This window comes from Arachis hypogaea, chromosome 1 (genome assembly GCF_003086295.3).
Source record: "Arachis hypogaea cultivar Tifrunner chromosome 1, arahy.Tifrunner.gnm2.J5K5, whole genome shotgun sequence".
NCBI classification, from domain to species: domain Eukaryota; kingdom Viridiplantae; phylum Streptophyta; class Magnoliopsida; order Fabales; family Fabaceae; genus Arachis; species Arachis hypogaea.
The window spans coordinates 11,122,378-11,140,934 of NC_092036.1; the positions used below are offsets into that span (position 1 = coordinate 11,122,378).

Below are 18,557 nucleotides of genomic sequence, written 5' to 3' on the forward strand. Positions count from 1 at the left end.
ACCTTCCTGTAACTAGGCCTGAAACCGTAATCAGCTTCTGTCGCTTGTTGGAGTACCTTTACCGTAACCGCAGCATCTGCCCTAACCATAGGAAGAATCCTCGCACATATAACGTTATAATCCAGCTGACGGTGATGACTTGAAATAGAAGTTGCGAGGCACGTGTGTGTCCCGTTGTACCTCCTAACCTCCCAAGTTCCCTTTCGTGCACGAAGCGCTACACGAATCAACCAAGTGCAACCGTTGCCGAATTCCTTGCATTTTCCATGATACTTCAAATGATCCGATTCGATGACTCTGTACTCAACACCTCGCCGGATGCTATAGTCCTTCACACTTAGCACAGCTTCATCTTTACTCTGGAAAGATTGCCCAATCTCAAATTCTGTAGAAGATCTACCCACTCTGTGCCCACTGTCTTCCTGTTGACCAAGAGCTTCCAAGTTTAGTGTGGAGAAGTGTGGAGGGTATTGATGAGAAGCAGAACTTGAAGGCCGATGATGCGCCTGTGGATCGCCGCCTGTGTTTTCGTCGCTGTCACCATCGATATCAACAAGCTCCTCGTCAGACTCATCATCACGCATTGCATTCTCTACTTGATCAGGTCCACCAAAGTCTTCGAGATAAGGCACGAGGCCACCACCGGTACCCACAACGTTGGGAGGCTCAATGACTGCTGCATGCTCCAAAGGGACAGAACCAACAACCTCCGTTTGTTCTAAGTCAGCCGCAAAAGAAGGTGATTGAACCGGCGGAAGATGCGGTCTGACCGCAGGCATCGAACTAGATGCACCACCCGCGGAAGCTACGCAAGGAACTGGAGCGGATGCCCCAGAACTATCGACACCAACCTCCAACTTCGCGAACAACTCATGGATTCTGATCTCCGGAAAACTCCTTACACAGTAGAACAGAACCCTAATATCTTCATTAGACTTAACCGCAAAGGTTTCGTACTGAACACCGGTCGAGACAACCGCCATGGGAATCTTGTAGAATAGTTTCTTCACCCACTTGCAACCCAACACGCCAAGCTTCTCCAAGATGCTGTTCTTCAACTCCGACAAACTCATAGACAAACTGATAAAAATACTTAGTGGTTCTCTGTCGGTGAACTTCATACCTTGGGTTTTGCTTTTTTTAATTTTGCCAGAGCAATGCACCAGAGCAAGAAAGCTCTCTTCCTCACTAGCCATTGTGAGAATGATCTCTTCTGGTGCTTGAATCACCCACATATATATAGATTTTCCGTCAGAGTAAACCGTGGCAACTCACCACGTTTTTTTACTCTACATAAACCGTGGTGACTCCCCACGGTTTATTGTTGCCAAATTTGCTTCATAAACCGTGGTGACCTACCACGGTTTCCTTCTACAAAAACTTGCTCCTAATCCGTGGTGGCCTCCCACGGTTTATGCATGTTTAGAAACCGTGGTGGGTTGCCACAGTTTACATATAAATCCATTTTGCACAAAATCGTAACAACAAACAGATTTAGACATTTACGTAAATAACTCTCCCACTTTATTTATTTATGTAAATTGCCCTTATTATTATTTTCGTGAAAAATATCTTCATTCTTCTAAACTTGAAAAATCGAATGGACACCTGTAGCCCACGCATCAATTATATTCAATGAGCTTAATAAAATTATTGGTGATCACTTGTATCAAAATATAATTTAATTTTGATTCGGTATAAACTTTTACATGCATTTAATTATATAACATTATATTAATACAAATATTATCTTTTATATTGATGACAATGTAAATTAATTTATTTTATTAATATATTAAAATTAGACACATCAAAATATCGATAATAATTAAAATTGGTTAAAAATTTATATATCTAATTAAATTATCTAATATAACATGTGTCTGTATCTTATTTTTTTTTTCATGTTGATGTGAGTACCAAAATTATTATCCCCTTTTAATCTTATTGCTATCTTTCATTTATTGTTTTTTGAGTATATAACAAGACTAGTAAGATTATCTCATCTCACTTCACCGTAGCCATAAGATTATTATAATTAAGATCCCACAAAGCACTTCACAGATAAGAGAGAAGGGATGGGAGTGGTGGTTATTGACGGCACGACCGTTAGGGATTTCGTTAACGACGATGCACACTTCGACAAGAGCGTTGATGAACAATTCACGGCGCTTGATACCAACAACGACGGCGTTTTGTCACGCTCCGAGCTCCGCACCGCCTTCGAGTCCATGAGGCTCATCGAGACGCACTTCGGCATCGACGTTGCTACTTCGCCGGAGGAACTCAAGAAACTATACGATTCCATCTTCGAGAGGTTCGATGGTGATGGAAGCGGCGACGTCGACAAGAACGAATTCCGATCCGAGATGAAGAAGATCATGCTCGCAATCGCTGACGGTTTGGGATCTTTTCCGATCCAGATGGTTCTCGAAGATGATGACAACAGCTTGCTCCAGAAAGCTGCAGATCTCGAAGCTTCTAAGACCGCCACTGCTTGATTTCCGCCGTCATCGGCGGTGGCGGTGGCGGTGGCGGTGGCTCCGCCTTCGTTCTTTTGTTACTTATGGTGGTATCACGTTGTCGTTTTGTGTTGTTTTCAGTTGTCGTTTTGGTTATGTGGAAATAATGACTGGCGACTGGTACGGGAATTGACTTTGTAGTTTGTATATGTTTTTTTTTGTTTTGTTTTATTGGGCCTTTTTTATATGTAAGATGAATAATAAATAAGCGGGCCTATTAACATGAAAATGGGCCCAATGTGAATCCAAAGTAGTGAATAATGTAGCTACAAAAAGTAGAAAGAAAAAACGCCTACAAAAACTTCACATGTAGTGCTCAATCTGTGGACAAAAACATAGTCACTTCATTTTAGCTTTGGGTTTGAAACTAGGAAAGTACCGAAATTAACAGTTATTGTGATTTGCGTGATTGGTGATATGATCGTAAAGCGAAGTGGTGTATTTACACTTTCATTTCATATAATGTGTTACTTTAATTCCTTGTGTCACTGGCACCAAGGTAATCCTAAATATTATTTGTTCCGCAAATCATGTTCAAAGTGCAATGCATGAGGAAATATACTTTAGGCGAAAACATGGAACAACGCGAGTGATGACAAAACTACTCTTCCCCACATGTAATGTCATCCAATTCTCCGAGTGTGATTAAATTAGGCCAGACGAAAAGAGAATAGTGATTCATGAGGCACATTTTCGCATATGCACGTTGAATCTACTACGAAGGTCGTGATCTTCTTATTTTGGATAGAAACTTTTGTCTCATACATACGATTTTTTTTAAAGTAATTTGATTTTACGATTTTTTGATTTTTTGTATTATAATCTATAGTGTCAAAATAAAACTAACGTAATTTTATAAAAGTTATATTATCAGAATGTTATTATGAGTAACAATACTAGTTTGGAGAAAGTATTTTCGGCCAAAAAAAATTATTTATGTCGGTTTGATGATTTGTTCCTGATACGTAGCCTACAACCTCGGTCGTCAAACCTTATCTCATCAACACAAATCTCGGTCAAACAAATGCATATCTCAACAAAATCAAATAAATAACAAACGCCACCAAATCTGAGGACTAAAACAGAACTCAAAATCTCAACTGACTAGGATTAACGTCATCAAGATATCCTTGGTAAACAAGGAAAATTCCTAAACAAACGCCAACTAAACAATTCCCAAGGCCTATATAAACAGATACATAACCTCGGAATAGAAGAGGTCACAGAACTCACTCTGATTTATTACTCTCATTTTCTTATAACTCACATTCTTACTTGAGCGTTGGAGTCCTTTTTGCAGATGCTTCCGCCGCGATGTTCCAACTCAGTCGACGTATACCTCTCCCACCTGAGCACAGCAGCAGGCAGTAGGAGTTACTATACCTCGGCCCCATACGCACGGAACATTTGGTGCCCACCGTGGGGCCCTGAGTTGATCTAACCCTACTTTTACTCTTAGATATTCTCCGTTTCTTTTCTTGTGTGCAGGGATTCTGACCTCCCAGACATGGCTGAAAATGGAGCTCAATCCTTCAACCAAGCCGAGCTGCTAGCCCAGATGGCCGAACTCCAGGCAGAAGTCCATAGGCTAGCCAAGATCTCCACACAGAATAACACAGGCAAACATGAGGAGAGTAGCTCCAAGAACGCGGCCTTGGGAAACTCAGACCCCTTAAGCATCACCCCACCAAAGGAGAAGTTGACGCTAGACAACCCCTTCTCTGAAGAAATCACGAACTTCAAGATGCCTAAGAATTTCATTCTGCCTAACTCCCTGGAACCTTACAAGGGGATTGGTGACCCCCGATCTCACGTTAAAAAATTCCAATCCATGATGTTCTTTAACGGCCCTAATAATGAACCTATACTATGTCGTTCTTTTCCTACTTACCTTGATGGTGCTGCTTTATTGTGGTTTTCTAAATTTTCTGCAGGATCAATTTCATGTTTCGAGGATTTGGCGAGGTCTTTTATTGACTACTTCGCCGCCTTGAGGATCTATGTCCACGGCTCAGATTACCTCGGGACAATCAAACAGGGACAACATGAGAGCTTGAAGGATTACTTAACCCGGTTCGCTGATGCTACCATGGAGATTCCGGACTTGGACCCTAACATCCACCTACACGCACTCAAGGCCGGACTCAGGCCTGGGAAGTTTAGAGAAACAATAGCAATAACCAAACCCAAAATATTGGAAGAATTCCGAGAAAGAGTTGCAGGCCAAATAGAGATTGAGGAATTGCGAGAAGCACAAAAGACGGACAAACAGCCGACCAGAAAGAAGGACGAAAAGACATTCAGACCACCGAGCAGGAAAGATCAGAAGAAACCCTTCAGGCTCACTCCAAAGTTCGATACCTACATCAGATTCAACACAAAAAGGGAGAATATAATCAAGGAGATCCTCAACGCCAAAATAGTCAAACCTCCCGCCAGAGCTGGAAGCTATCAAGATCAACAGTTTGTAGATAGAAGCAAGCATTGTGCCTTCCATCAGAAGTATGGACATACAACGGACGAATGTGTGATAGCCAAGGACCTATTAGAAAGATTAGCTCGGCAGGGCCTCTTAGAAAAATATGTCGAAGGTCGAAAAAGCAGAGAAACCAAGAAAGAGTCAGAGGAGCGGTCAACAGAGAGAAAAAAAGGAAAATGGACAACAACAGATCCTCCCAGGGGAATCATAAACTGCATATCAGGAGGATATGCAGGAGGAGGCGAAACAAGCTCGGCCCGAAAGAGGAGCTACCGAGCAATGCTGGCAATCGAAAGAACAAATCCTACAACAATGCACAAGATGACAAAGCCAGAGATAACCTTCTGCCAGGACGACCTAACAGGCCCAAACCTTGATGACCTAGTCGTGATCTCCATCTAGACAGGAGAGTTATTGGTAAGAAAAGTCCTTCTGGACCCAGGTAGTAGCGCTGATGTATTATTTTATTCAACTTTCATAAAAATGCAACTATCTGAAAAAGCCATGCAGCCCTCATCCGGAGAAAGGATCCCGACAAAAGGGCACATATGGCTGAAAACAACTATGGGTGACCCCCCATTATCGAAAATTATTGACGTCCAATACTTCATAGTTGACTGCCCTAGTCCTTATAACATTATTCTTGGAAGGCCCGCCCTGAATAACTTCAGAGCGGTAGTATCAACATTACACTTGTGTGTTAAGTTTCAGGTACAAAGCAATAAGGTGGCAACCGTACATTCAAATTGACAACAAGCTCGGCAATGCTACAACGCCAGCTTAAAGAAAGCCAGCAATGAACCTAAGACTAACCAAAGGGCGGGAGTAACGCATACCGCATCTGAGGTATTGTCCCTATCGGAACTGGATCCAAGGGAGGATTTTCAAGAAAGGCCAGAACCAACGGACGAGCTTGAGAAGATCCCCCTGATGCCAAAAGCTGAACTGTTTACCTATATCAGCCGAGCTCTAGAAGGAGAGGAGCGAGCAAGGCTAATAAGAGTACTCCAAGACAACGTCGACTTATTTGCCTGGACACCAACAGACATGCTAGGGATAGATCCAAATATAATCTGCCACAAACTCGCCATAAACAAAACAAGCAAGCCAATTGCCCAGAAAAAGAGGAACCTCAGAGAAGAAAAAATGAAGGTAGCCCTTGAAGAGACAAAGAAACTTCTCAACGCCGGCTTCATAAAAGAGCTTCGCTTCACCACATGGCTCTCAAATGTGGTAATGGTAAGAAAACAATCAGGTAAATGGCGCATGTGCGTCGACTTCACAAATCTAAATAAAGCTTGTCCAAAATATACGTATCCTTTACCTTGCATTGACAAATTAGTAGATAACACTTCTGGATTTAAAAGTTTAAGCTTCATGGATGCATAATCTGGATACAACCAGATCCTCATGCACCCAGAAGATCAAAACAAAACAGCCTTTATAACAGAACACGGAAATTTTTGCTAAAAGTTATGCCATTTGGTTTTAAGAATGCAAGAGCAACATACCAGCGACTCATGGACAAGGTTTTCCAACAACAAATAGGAAGGAACATGGAGATCTATGTAGATGATATGGTAGCAAAAACCTCGGAACAAGGATCACACTGTGATGATCTAGAAGAGGTCTTCCAACAAATCCGAGCATATAACATGAAACTAAACCCAGAAAAATGTGCATTCGGAGTTTAAGGAGGGAAATTCCTCTGAGTTATGCTGACCTCACGAGGAATTGAAGCAAACCCAGAAAAATGTGAAGCTATTCTCAAAATGAACAGTCCAAAAACAATAAAAGAAGTACAACAACTAGCAGGACGAGTTGCCGCACTATTATGTTTCCTACCGGCAGTAGCAAACCGATCATACCATTTTTTCCAAACAATCTCCAAGAATAAAAAGTTCAACTGGACAGAAGAATGCGAATGATCTTTCACAGAACTTAAGCAAATACTATCATTGCCACCAATCCTTCAAAAACCGGAGCTCGGTAAACCACTATATTTATACTTATCAGTTTCTAATCATGCCATTAGCTCGGTGCTAGTTTCTGAAACAGGAAAAACATAAAGCCTGGTGTACTTCGTCAGCAGAATTCTACAACTGGCAGAAACCAGATACCCAAGAATAGAACAGCTCACCCTAGCCCTGGTCACAACAGCACAAAGACTAAGGCAATACTTCCAAAGCCACAGTATAATAGTCAGAACAAATCAACCGCTTCAACAGATTCTAACCAAACCTGAGCTAGCTGGATGCCTAACAAAATGGTCCGTCAAGCTCTCCGAATACGATGTACAGTACCAACCTCGGAAGACTCCAAAGCTGCAAATACTAGCCGACTTTATCTCAGAGCTGACAACCGAGGACAGGGAAAAAGAATATAAACTTTATGTAGACGGCGCATCGAACAAAACCGAAAGCGGAGCAGGCGTAACACTTAATGAAGGAGAACAAGTCATAGTCGAGCAGTCATTACAATTCTCATTTCCAGCAAGCAATAACCAGGCAGAGTACGAGGCTCTTCTAGCCGGATTAAAGCTCGCCCAGGACTTACAAATACATCATCTCACCGTATACTGTGACTCACTACTCGTTGTCCAGCAAATCAAAGGTGACTTTCAGGTAAAAGATCCTTTGTTAGAGAGATACTGGCTCATAACAAAGGATCTTATTTCAAAATTTCATGAGTTTAAAATAGTACATGTGAACCGGGAACAAAACACAAGAGCTGATGTTTTATCTAAATTAGCAACAACAAGGCCACATTCACACACACCAACACTTTCACAATTAACACTTGAAAAACCAAGCTTTGAATTAAATGGCATATTGAGCATTACACAGGATAAGGATTGGAGGACACCGTTTCTCAAATACATCAAAACGGGAGTTATCCCAACAGACGAGCAAAACGAAAAACTCTTTCGAAGAAGAGCAAGCTACTACACAGTAGTCGGAGAAAGCCTATACAGGAGAGGACTCTCACAACCTCTCCTAAAATGCCTAAACAAAAGCGAAGCCGAGATAGTAATGGCGGAGACACACGAAGGGGTGTGTGAAAATCACATTGGAGGCCGAGCATTATCCACCAAGATATTACAAGCAGGATACTATTGGCTAACAATGAAGAGAGACTGCATAGCCAAAGTAAAAAAATGTGACAATTGCCAAAAGCACGCCATGATATCCACAACACCAGCAGAGAAGCTACACACTCTAGAGGTAAGTTGGCCTTTCGATAGATGGGGGTTGGATATCCTCGGCCCCTTTCCAAAAGCGCCAGGACAGGTAAAATTTCTTTTAGTATCAATAGATTATTTCTCAAAATGGATTGAAGCACAACCCTTGGCATGGATAACAGCAGAAAAGGTGAGATCTTTCCTTTGGAAAAATATCATCTGCCGCTATGGTATACCTAGAGAAATAATCTCCGACAATGGCCGACAATTTACAGATCAACACCTCGCCTTATTTTCACAAAACTTCAATATAAAACATCATTTCAGCTCGGTCGAGCATCCAGAGACAAACGGCCAGGTAGAATCAGATAACCGAGTCATTTTGCAGGCCTTGAAGAAAAAATTGGACGATGCTAAAGGCAAATGGGCCGACCTTGTCCCAGAAGTCTTATGGGGCTACAACACGATAATTCAATCATCAACCGGAGAGACCCCCTTCAAATTGGTTTATGGGGCAGAAGCCCTTATACCTGTAGAAATTGGAGTGCCAACCCTCCAAACCGAGCTATATGATCAGAACAAAAACAACAAAGAGAGAACAGCCAACCTAGACCTCGTGGATGAAGAAAGAGAAATAGCAACGATAAAACAACTAGCGATAAAATAGTTCTTACAAAAACAACATAACAAAAAGATCGTCTCAAGAACATTCGAAAGTGGAGAGCTCATCCTCAGATAAACAGAGGAGGCAAGAAGGCCCAAAGCCCACGGGAAGTTAGCAGCAAACTGGGAGGGGCCATTCCGAATTTACAAAGTGCTCGGCAAGGTAGCATATCAACTGGAGACCTTACTAGGAGAACCAATATCAGGCAATTGGAATGTATCCTCTTTAAAGAAGTATCAATCATAATGTATACAAAGCGGATGAAGGTACTCTTTTTTCCATTTGAGGTTTTTATCCCAAGTAGGGTTTTACTCAATGGGTTTTAACGAGGCCGAACGCCATATCTAAATTTTCTTTCAAAACAAGATATCCGTATCCTGCTACTCATCATACTTTACATTTTCAAATATTTCCAAACAAACGAAAACGGCCAGTAAAGACTACCAAATTAGTTATACAAAGAGGCGTCTAGCCAAAAACAAACATACATGTATGCATATCAAAACAAACAAAACCGAGCTTCATACTCGGACGCATCTTAACAACCAAACAGCAAAGTCAAATATTACAAAGACCATTGTAGCATTTCAAAATAACATCAAAAAATTCAAAAAACCTAGCCAAATCATCATTCTATTTTATCACCAATACTAGAGTTGTCGCTTTGCTTATCAACCTCATTGTCAATCAGCTCTCCATTCACAATGATCTTCGTCGCATCCAACTTATCGGCATCAACCTCAAGAAACAAAACACGAACTTGAGAATAGCCCTCTCAAAACCTTGTGCAAAACCCTCGTAAACCTCGGTTTCCAACTCCTTCACTCGAGCCGCCAATTGATCATTCTCAGATTTCAAAACCTTGTTATTTCCAGCAACCAATGAGTGAAGACGCTTCTCTTCAATAAGCTCATCCTCTTTCGCCTTTAAAGACGACGAAAGTTCAGTAATCATCTTATCCTTTTTTTGAACAGCAGAAGACAGCTCAGCAATGTCAACAGAATCCTTCACCTCAGACTCGACAGCAAGCTCCTGAGCCCTCCCAATAGCAACAATATGAGCTCCAATAACCTGCAATGAAGAAGGTTCAGTAAGGAAAGTAAAGATAGAAAGCAAACAAAGAAAGAGAAGATACCTGAAGAAAATGGCTAGTTCCGGCCCGACCAACCTCTTCAATCATCTTAGAGTCCTCGGGAAAACGACACAGTTCATCAACAAGGGTGGCAAATGAAAAGAACCTTGACCATAAGGATCTCATGTTGTCATCCTCCCGATAGGCATGAAGCCTCTTTTGAGATCCATATGCAGCTTCAACAATTGGTAACACCGGAGAGTTCTCCTCTTTACTCTCAACTACCTCGGCGCGATTCTTCACCCTTTTTCTTTTTGAACGAGGATTAACATCGGCCTGAACAGCAGGACCACCTTCTTTACCCGCATCGGTGGTCGATCCTTCTTTCTCATTCTTTTTCCTCTGGCTAAAAAAGGACTTTAACCCAGCAGTAGTGATGGTGGGGGCTTTTTCAGTTGCAAACAAAATCACAAAAGCCAAATATCAATACTAACAATACCAATACATCAACAAACCATACCAGGAGCGATTACCTAAATAATCCAAAATCGCCTCCTTATTTTACTCCCACTTCAACAACTCAGCAACAGACAACAACCCAACTGACTCCAATGCCTCTAACAAAAATTCCAGCACAGCGTTATCATCAGAAACCCTATCATCAACGTCAAGCACCTGGACTAGTTCGGGAGACCAGGAGAGAGGAAATCTAGCCTCTAAGAATTCATCAAGATAAAAAGGAAATTCATCATCGACACTTCTAACCTTGACAAACATTGTCTTAAAATCCTTATATGAAGATTTATACAAAGAAAACACTGAATGACGAGGATGGCTACTAAGATTCACCCATAATCCCCGCCTGACCCCCTTGGACTGAAACAAGGAAAAGAAGACCCTGAGGGAAGGAGGCCGCTCTAAAATATCCATTAAAATTTCAAAAGCATGAACAAAGCCCCAAGAGTTAGGATGTAATTGAGAAGGAGCGCAATTCAATCAGAATAAGACACCACACTCAAAATCTGTAAAGGAAAATCGGACACTCAGCTCAATTAGCAGACATGAATACAGATAGAAGTAGGACCAACCCTCAATCCGCTCACACACACGATCTCCCTCCTCACAAGGTAAAAGCTCTATCCTGATCCTATGTCCCTCCCTAACCCATACATTTGAACCTAGCACCCTCACGGACTCAAGATCATTAAACCTAGACACACACTGCTTCACCTGCTCACTAAGCCAGTTACAAGGATCGCCCTCTTCTACAGTAACCTTACCCTTTTCCATGACAGTAGAACAAACAAAAAATAAGGAAGAAGATAAGAGGGAGAAACTGGAGTCCTTCAAAACAAACCTTTGGTACTCATTCTTTTTCTCCTCTGATAGCAAAAACTCAGACTAACATCAAGCAGGAGTTACCTATAACAAATCCAATAATAAAACATGGGGTATCGAAACGGTTTACAAGCCACAACTTAAAACCGCCCCAATCTTAACCGTCCAAAATCCACAATAAAGATCAACGACCAAGATTGCACAGGAAACTGCACCATGAACTCACATCAATCATTTCAGCGCGAGAAACAAAACGGCAATTAAATGCCCACTTTTCTCTTTCCCAAGGAAGCCAAGACAAACGCGAAACGCAAAACCACGACAGCAAATCCAAATACTAATGAAGAAAAAAGCTCGCCCTTGTTCCCTTAAGGACACAAGGCGACCTTGGGGGCTATGATACATAGCCTATAACCTCGGTCGTCAAACCTTATCTCATCAACACAAACCTCGGTCAAACAAATGCATATCTCAACAAAATCAAATAAATAACGAACACCACCAAATTCGAGGACTAAAACAGAACTCAGAATCTCAACTGACTAGGATTAACGTCATCAAGATATTCTCGGTAAATAAGGGAAATCCCTAAATAAATGCCAACTAAACAATTCGCGAGGCTTATATAAACAGATACATAACCTCGGAATAGAAGAGGTCACAAAACTCACTCTGATTTATTCCTCTCATTTTCTTATAACTCACATTCTTACTTGAGCGTCGAAATTCTTTTTGCAGGTACTTCCGCCGCGATATTCCAACTCAGCCGACGTATACCTCTCCCACCTGAGCACAGCAGCAGGCAACAGGAGTTACTATACCTCGGCCCATACGCACGGAAGCGTTCCCATTACTATAATTTCAAGAAGCTAGCTGTTGTGTCTTGTGTGCATGTTTACATACAAGTTTACGTTTCCCCAATAAGACTTCACCAAAATTTGAGTTTCGTTCCACAGTTGATTTCTCTTTTAGAAGACTTTCTTAATTCGACTAAATTATAAAAGTTTTAATCATGATCAATCAATTTCTCTCATCCAAAGTAGAAGTTATTGTCATATGCAAAATAGGGAAAAATAAAAATTTTAACGTGAAAAAAAATGAAGTGCGTAAAATTACAATTTTAACAAAATTTAAATTGTAAAATTGTTAAATTTAATATAAATTTTATAAAATTAATAAACTAATTTAAAATTATAAAATCAAAATATTTTAAAAATTAAATCAACATTATTGTATTATAATTATATTATTATATTATGTATATATTAAAATTAGTTATTAATATAAAATATATAATAAAATAAATTAAATTATATATATTTATATATAAATATATTAATAATTAATTTTAATGTATAAATAATATTTTTAATAATTATACGACTCAATAAATAGGAGTTACTCCATATCCAAGATAGGATAAGCCGATAAGGTGTACACTCATGGTGTGAGTCAGCACGGATAAAGAATTAAAAAAAAGCTGAAATCTGATTTGTATTGGATAAATTAACACTGAGATCAGCCAATGAAATAGTCAATTTACTAATTAACTTAAACAAATATCAATAATTTGAATGTTATTTTATATACGTATTAATTTATTAGTTAATAATAAATGAATAAATGAAATTTTAATTCGTAACAGCGAGAATTCGATTTAAAAAAGAAAAACGGGAAACAACAGCGGGACCCACCACTTTCCCACTCTTACTCTTGAGAGTTCACGTATCACACAATTCACTTTTTCTTGGTTTCGTTATATATGGCACCGCAAATTCCTCTTCTTCCTTTCCTCTGAAACTCTTCCAACTTAACGAAACGAAACGAAACGAAACGGTGTCGTATCATGCTATCCTCATCTTTCTCTTCGCTGCGCCACGTCAGATCCCGGCCAACACTCGCTGCCGGAGCCACCACTTCTCCGACGTCGGAGAATCAACAATCATCGAGTCTTTCTCTCCACGCAACAGCGTCGTTTTACGAGATCCTCGGGATCCCCGCCTCCGCGTCGATCCTCGAGATCAAGACTGCGTACCGCCGACTAGCCAGGGTTTGCCATCCCGACGCCGCCACTGTGACCGGCGGTCGGAACGTATCGTCGGACGAGTTCATGAAGATCCATGCTGCTTACTCTACGTTATCGGATCCTGAGAAGCGCTCCAGCTATGATAGGAGCTTGCATCAGCGACGGCGGATTCCACTGACCGCGACGACGCCGGAGTCAAGGTTTCCCGGTTACGGTGGGCGAAGATGGGAAACGGATCAGTGCTGGTAGCGAGCTGACTCGGTGAGTTAAGGAAGAACGAGTTAGTTAGCTGAACTTTGGGTCTTAAACTCAATTCTTAGGCGTAGTTATTAAATTCGCCTTTGATTGTGTGTAATTACTAATTAGTAGTTAATTACGTTGGTGCGTGCAACCTGTGTTATATTCTACATGTCATTACTATTCCATACAAAAGAAAGAAGCACCTCTCTATTTATTAGTAAACTTCTTTGAAGTATTCTACTTATTACAACTACGGTATAAAAATGCGTAGAAAAAGAGTGCCGCTAAATTTTAATAGGTTAAAAATCTTTAGAAAGTTGATTCTCTTGTAATTAATCTCCCAATGTTTTTAGTTTTATCTTTTTGTATAATACCTTTAATTAATTTCAATTGTTACGTTAATAAAATAACTAATTTTTATATTTGTTATAAAATCAATATTTGAATATATGAATTTGATTAGATGATTGTATAAAATTTTTTAGTCTTTATATATTAATACATCAAAATGAAACTCTAATAATAATATGAATGGGACAAAGTCTAGGTGAAGAACTAACCAAAAAGTCAACAATTAGAACCCTTAATTGGTTTTTTTGTGTGGAAATGAAATGTAAAAGTAATAAGTAATAACTGTACATTGGTGCAATCTACAAGTTTAATTAGAATCCTTTTATTGCACCCAAAGTCAACCCTTTTATTGCACCCAAAGTCAACACCTTCTAGCTAGGGCTATAAGTAACGAATTCACGTGTAATTGTATTGATTGGATTAATTCAATTTGAAAATGTCTTTAGAAGAAAATGGATACACTTCAATTTCAGTCTCCATTGATATTGATTAAGGATATCTGGTTATAAAAGATTGAAAATTCGATTATTATTCTCAATCTTACAATACGTGTTTGGATGGAAAGTTAACACTTTAGTGCTTGAAAGGGAAAGGCCAGAATATAGATAGCGATGAAAAAAAAATATATATATATATATATATATATATATATATATATATATATATATGATCCAGTCAATTTTACATAAAATTAATAATTAAAAATTATTAAATAAAAATTTAATTAAATTAATTAAATTATTTAATTATTTTTAATTATTAATTTTATGTAAAATTATCTGGATCTAAATTTTTACTATACATTATATACACACAAAACTCTTGGGATTCAAACTAATAAACACCTTAAATAAGAGTGCACGTATTCTCATTTTTATTCATTTTATTAATTTAAAATTTAAATGATTATATTATACCTATTTCTTTTATTCCATCTCTTTACCCAAATATTCTCATTCCCTTCATCCGTTTATTATCAATCATCAATGATAATACAATTAATGTACACACAAACATAATCTTTTGATTTCTATAACTAATAAACTATGCTCGTATTTAATTCATATCTCTTTACGTCAATATAAGTTCACTTTTTTTTGGATTTTTTTTATTTAATTTTATATTTGTAAAATTTCTTTACAAATAATAACATTATTTATGCATGTCCAATTGACCAATTTAGGTTTTCGGACAGAGAAAAAAATATCGGAAAAGCTCTTATGCTTTACAAGTTTATTAAACAATAAATTTAAAATACGCGCTCCTCCACGTACGTTGAATACACGCGCTATATAATATCCCGCGTATATCTAACTTCCAAATTTGAAATATTTGTTTCCTTCTTCGTTTTCGTTATTTTGAGATTTGGTTGTTCTTCTTCTCGCGCGTCTTCCCTCATTCTTCTCCATCGATCTTTTCCTCTCCTTTTCTCACTGGTATGTTCTTCGTTTACGTTACCTTTTTCTCTCTCTGCAACTCGAGTTTCGTTTTCTCTTTTGATTTGTTGTTTTCTGAAATCAAAGTTTGAACTCGTTTTGAAGATAATGGATCCTTCAAGCTCAGATTGTCTGCTGAATCCAGCGAAGTGGATTATGAATTTGAATCTAACGAAGTTTCTGAGGTTTGATTTACAGTAATTTGTATAGCATTGTGTAGTTTAAAAATTGCTCAACATTGATTAATTACCTGGAATTTATAGCAGACGCTCGGGTGTAGATCAATTCTTCTTTGGGTGTATTTTAGCTAGAAGTGTGGGTGTATATACACTTTACTGGTTTTTTGTTATTTTTAATTGAGTTGTTGTTGTTCAGGTGTATTATATCAGACATGATTGGGTGTGTTTTTAGTTTTTGACATGGTGTATTCTGCAACCTGTGTATTGACAGTTTATGGCTTTAAAGGTCATTCTGTAGTTGAGTTGTTGCGGTTCGGGTGTATCATATTAGACATGATTGGGTGTATTTGTATCATATCTATGGGTGTATTCACAGTTCTGACACGGTGTATTGTGCAGCCTCTCTCGGTTGTTGATGACGAGCTTGTTCCGAAGGTTGGAATGACCTTTACCACCCTTGAAGATGCCGGAAAATTTTACAGGAACTACGCCAAGGCTGCAGGTTTCTCTACAAGAGTTCGGTGCACAAATAGGAAGGAAAACGAGATTAAGAATCAACTGATTACATGTAGCAGAGAGGAAAAATGAAAATCTAAAATATCTCCAACCGAGAAGACCAATCCGACAGCCGGTTTAAACTGTCCTGCAAGAATTTATATACACACATTGAAGGATGTCGGTGCTTGGATCATTTCAAAGGTTGTGCTGGATCATTCACACCCCTGCTGTCCAAGCAAAGTAGAGATGCTCAAACAGCACAGGGAACTAAGCATGTCCATTCGTCGTACGATAGAGAATAACGATGAGGCCGGTATCAGACCAAGCAAAACCTACCAATCATTTGTTGCGACTGCCAGGGGTCACCGCGAGTTAAATTTTATCGAAAAGGACGTGAGGAATTACATTACCAGGGAAGTGCGGAATGTTTCCGAACAAGAAGATGCAAAGGAATTCAGAAAATATTTCTTAAGAATGAAAGAGAAGAATCCGAATTTCTTTTTTGAGCTCGAACTCGAGGAGGATCAATCGATTAAGCTGGCTTTTTGGGCCGATGCAAGAAGCAGAGCCGCCTTTGAGTATTTCGGAGACGTCATTTCATTCGACACCACCTACAATACAAACAGGTAACAAACTGTCCCTGTTTATGATGCTAAATTAATTTATTTTTACGAATCCACAGCAGAGGTGTATATTGGCTGTTTCATTGGGTGTATTCGAAGCATTTGTTGGGGTGTACCTAATGATTTTGCATTCTGGACCATGGTAATTTGTTTCAGGTATAATTTGGTCTGTGGTTCTTTTGTCGGGGTGAATCACCACGGTCAGTCAACACTTCTCGGATGCTCTTTGACGAAGAACAAAGAAATCGAATCATTCAAATGGTTATTTCAATGCTGGCTTCGTTGCATGGGAGGAAACGCTCCGAAAGGGTTTCTCACCGATCAGTGCGCATCAATGAAAAGGGCTTTAGAGTCCTGTATGCCAACAACAGTTCACCGCTGGTGTATTTGGCACATCATGAAGAAGATTCCAAGCAAATTAAACAGGTACAAGGCACATGCCGATATCGAACAACAAATGAGCCATTTTGTTTGGAACTCTCATAGCAAAGACTCATTCGATAGGAATTGGAACGATTTTCTGCTAAATTTTGGTCTTGCGGACAACAAGTGGCTTTCAGGTAATGTGTTTTTAAAATCTGCAGCAGAGGTGTAAATTGTACGATCTCTCGGGTGTATTTTACAGTATGTGTTTGGGTGTATTATGCAGATCTGTACGAAGACCGTCACATATGGGTTCCTATCTATCTGGATCACCACTTCTGGGCAGGGATGAGAAGCACACAAAGGAGCGAGAGCATGCATTCATTTTTTAACAAGTACATCACCCGGAACAGCTCGCTCATTCATTTCGTCAAACAGTACGATAATTGCCTCGGAAGCAGGGAGCAAGCAGAGAGAGAATCAGATGCTGCAGATTTTCATACGGTCATACCGTGTGCAACCAAATCCTCCATTGAAGCTCAGTTTCAAGATGCGTACACTCACGCAAAGTTTAGGGAAGTCCAAGCGCAATTCAGAGGAAAGGCGAATTGCATCACCAGATTAAAGAATTCCGCTCTAGGCTATTCAGTATACGAAGTCGGAGAACAAGTTTCCAGCTCAATATTCAACAAGTTCGCGGTTACCTACGACTCAGTTGCAGCCGAGGTAAAATGCCAATGCTTATTATTCGAGTCGAGAGGGATACTGTGCCGTCACGCACTAAGCGTGTTAAGCTTCGAACAAGTAAGCCAAGTGTCCCCTAGATACATATTGGAACGATGGAGCAAGAAGGTAAAGAGACGACACACACACATCAAGAGCAGCCACGACGAGCCACTAATGGAGCCAAGAAGCAAGAGGTTCGACCAATTGGTTTTTCGTTCGCAAAATATTTGCGAATTTGCCTCCGAATCGGAGGAGCTGACTGCAATTCTGCACCGTGCGTACGATAACGTCATGGCTGAGATGGAAGCATTAAAAGGCAAAAGGAAGGGGACATCTTCTTTATCCCACGAAGACGCCAACTTGGAATCCGTTAACGAGCTTCAAAGCCCGCCAAGGATTCGAACAAGAGGACGTCCAAAAAACAGGCTAGGTTCAAAGCTGGAGAAACAGATTGCAAATGCCACAAAGAAGAAGAAGACGAAAGTTTTAAGCGAGGTAAATGTAATGTTCTTTAAATTTGTGGCGATTGAGTTTATTTTTCTAGTTAATAGTTTAGCTAATGCGTGAGTGTTATATTCAGATAAACCTGTTTGATGCTGCATCAGTGGCGCATTCAAATTGCAGCCAATATCAGGGACAAGTTATAAATTATCAGCTCAGGGTACCAGCAGCAGGGGATAACTCTTTGGGTGTATAGTTATAAAGAGTATGGGTGTAAAAGCACTGTTTCTTTTAGGTGTATTTTTGTTAATTCACAATTTACATATAGACACATATATAGATACATATAGAACAAACGCTGTAAAAATTCACAGGTTATGGGCGTATATTTTATTTGATGTTTTTCTTCATATTTTAG

The 18,557-nt window shown here is 39.6% G+C and overlaps 4 protein-coding genes across 4 annotated transcripts; all 4 read left to right on the forward strand.

The window, feature by feature from the left end:
- Positions 1-1,875: 1,875 nt before the first annotated feature.
- Positions 1,876-2,772, forward strand: LOC112796478 (uncharacterized). The gene has a single exon (XM_025838946.3). The coding sequence runs from the start codon at positions 2,079-2,081 to the stop codon at positions 2,499-2,501; it is 423 nt and encodes a 140-aa protein (XP_025694731.1). The 5' UTR covers positions 1,876-2,078; the 3' UTR covers positions 2,502-2,772.
- Positions 2,773-4,029: 1,257 nt separating this feature from the next.
- Positions 4,030-5,403, forward strand: LOC112803463 (uncharacterized). The gene has a single exon (XM_025846979.1). The coding sequence runs from the start codon at positions 4,030-4,032 to the stop codon at positions 5,401-5,403; it is 1,374 nt and encodes a 457-aa protein (XP_025702764.1).
- A 162-nt stretch (positions 5,404-5,565) lies between these two features.
- LOC140179581 (uncharacterized) lies at positions 5,566-8,849 on the forward strand. Its single transcript, XM_072218543.1, has 4 exons — positions 5,566-5,696; positions 5,781-6,240; positions 6,495-6,629; positions 7,230-8,849. The coding sequence occupies exons 1-4, from the start codon at positions 5,566-5,568 to the stop codon at positions 8,847-8,849; spliced, it is 2,346 nt and encodes a 781-aa protein (XP_072074644.1).
- A 4,253-nt stretch (positions 8,850-13,102) lies between these two features.
- On the forward strand, positions 13,103-13,531 carry LOC112796487 (chaperone protein dnaJ 11, chloroplastic). The gene has a single exon (XM_025838955.3). It carries the CDS (start codon positions 13,103-13,105, stop codon positions 13,529-13,531), a length of 429 nt encoding a protein of 142 aa, XP_025694740.1.
- The last annotated feature ends 5,026 nt before the right edge of the window (positions 13,532-18,557 follow it).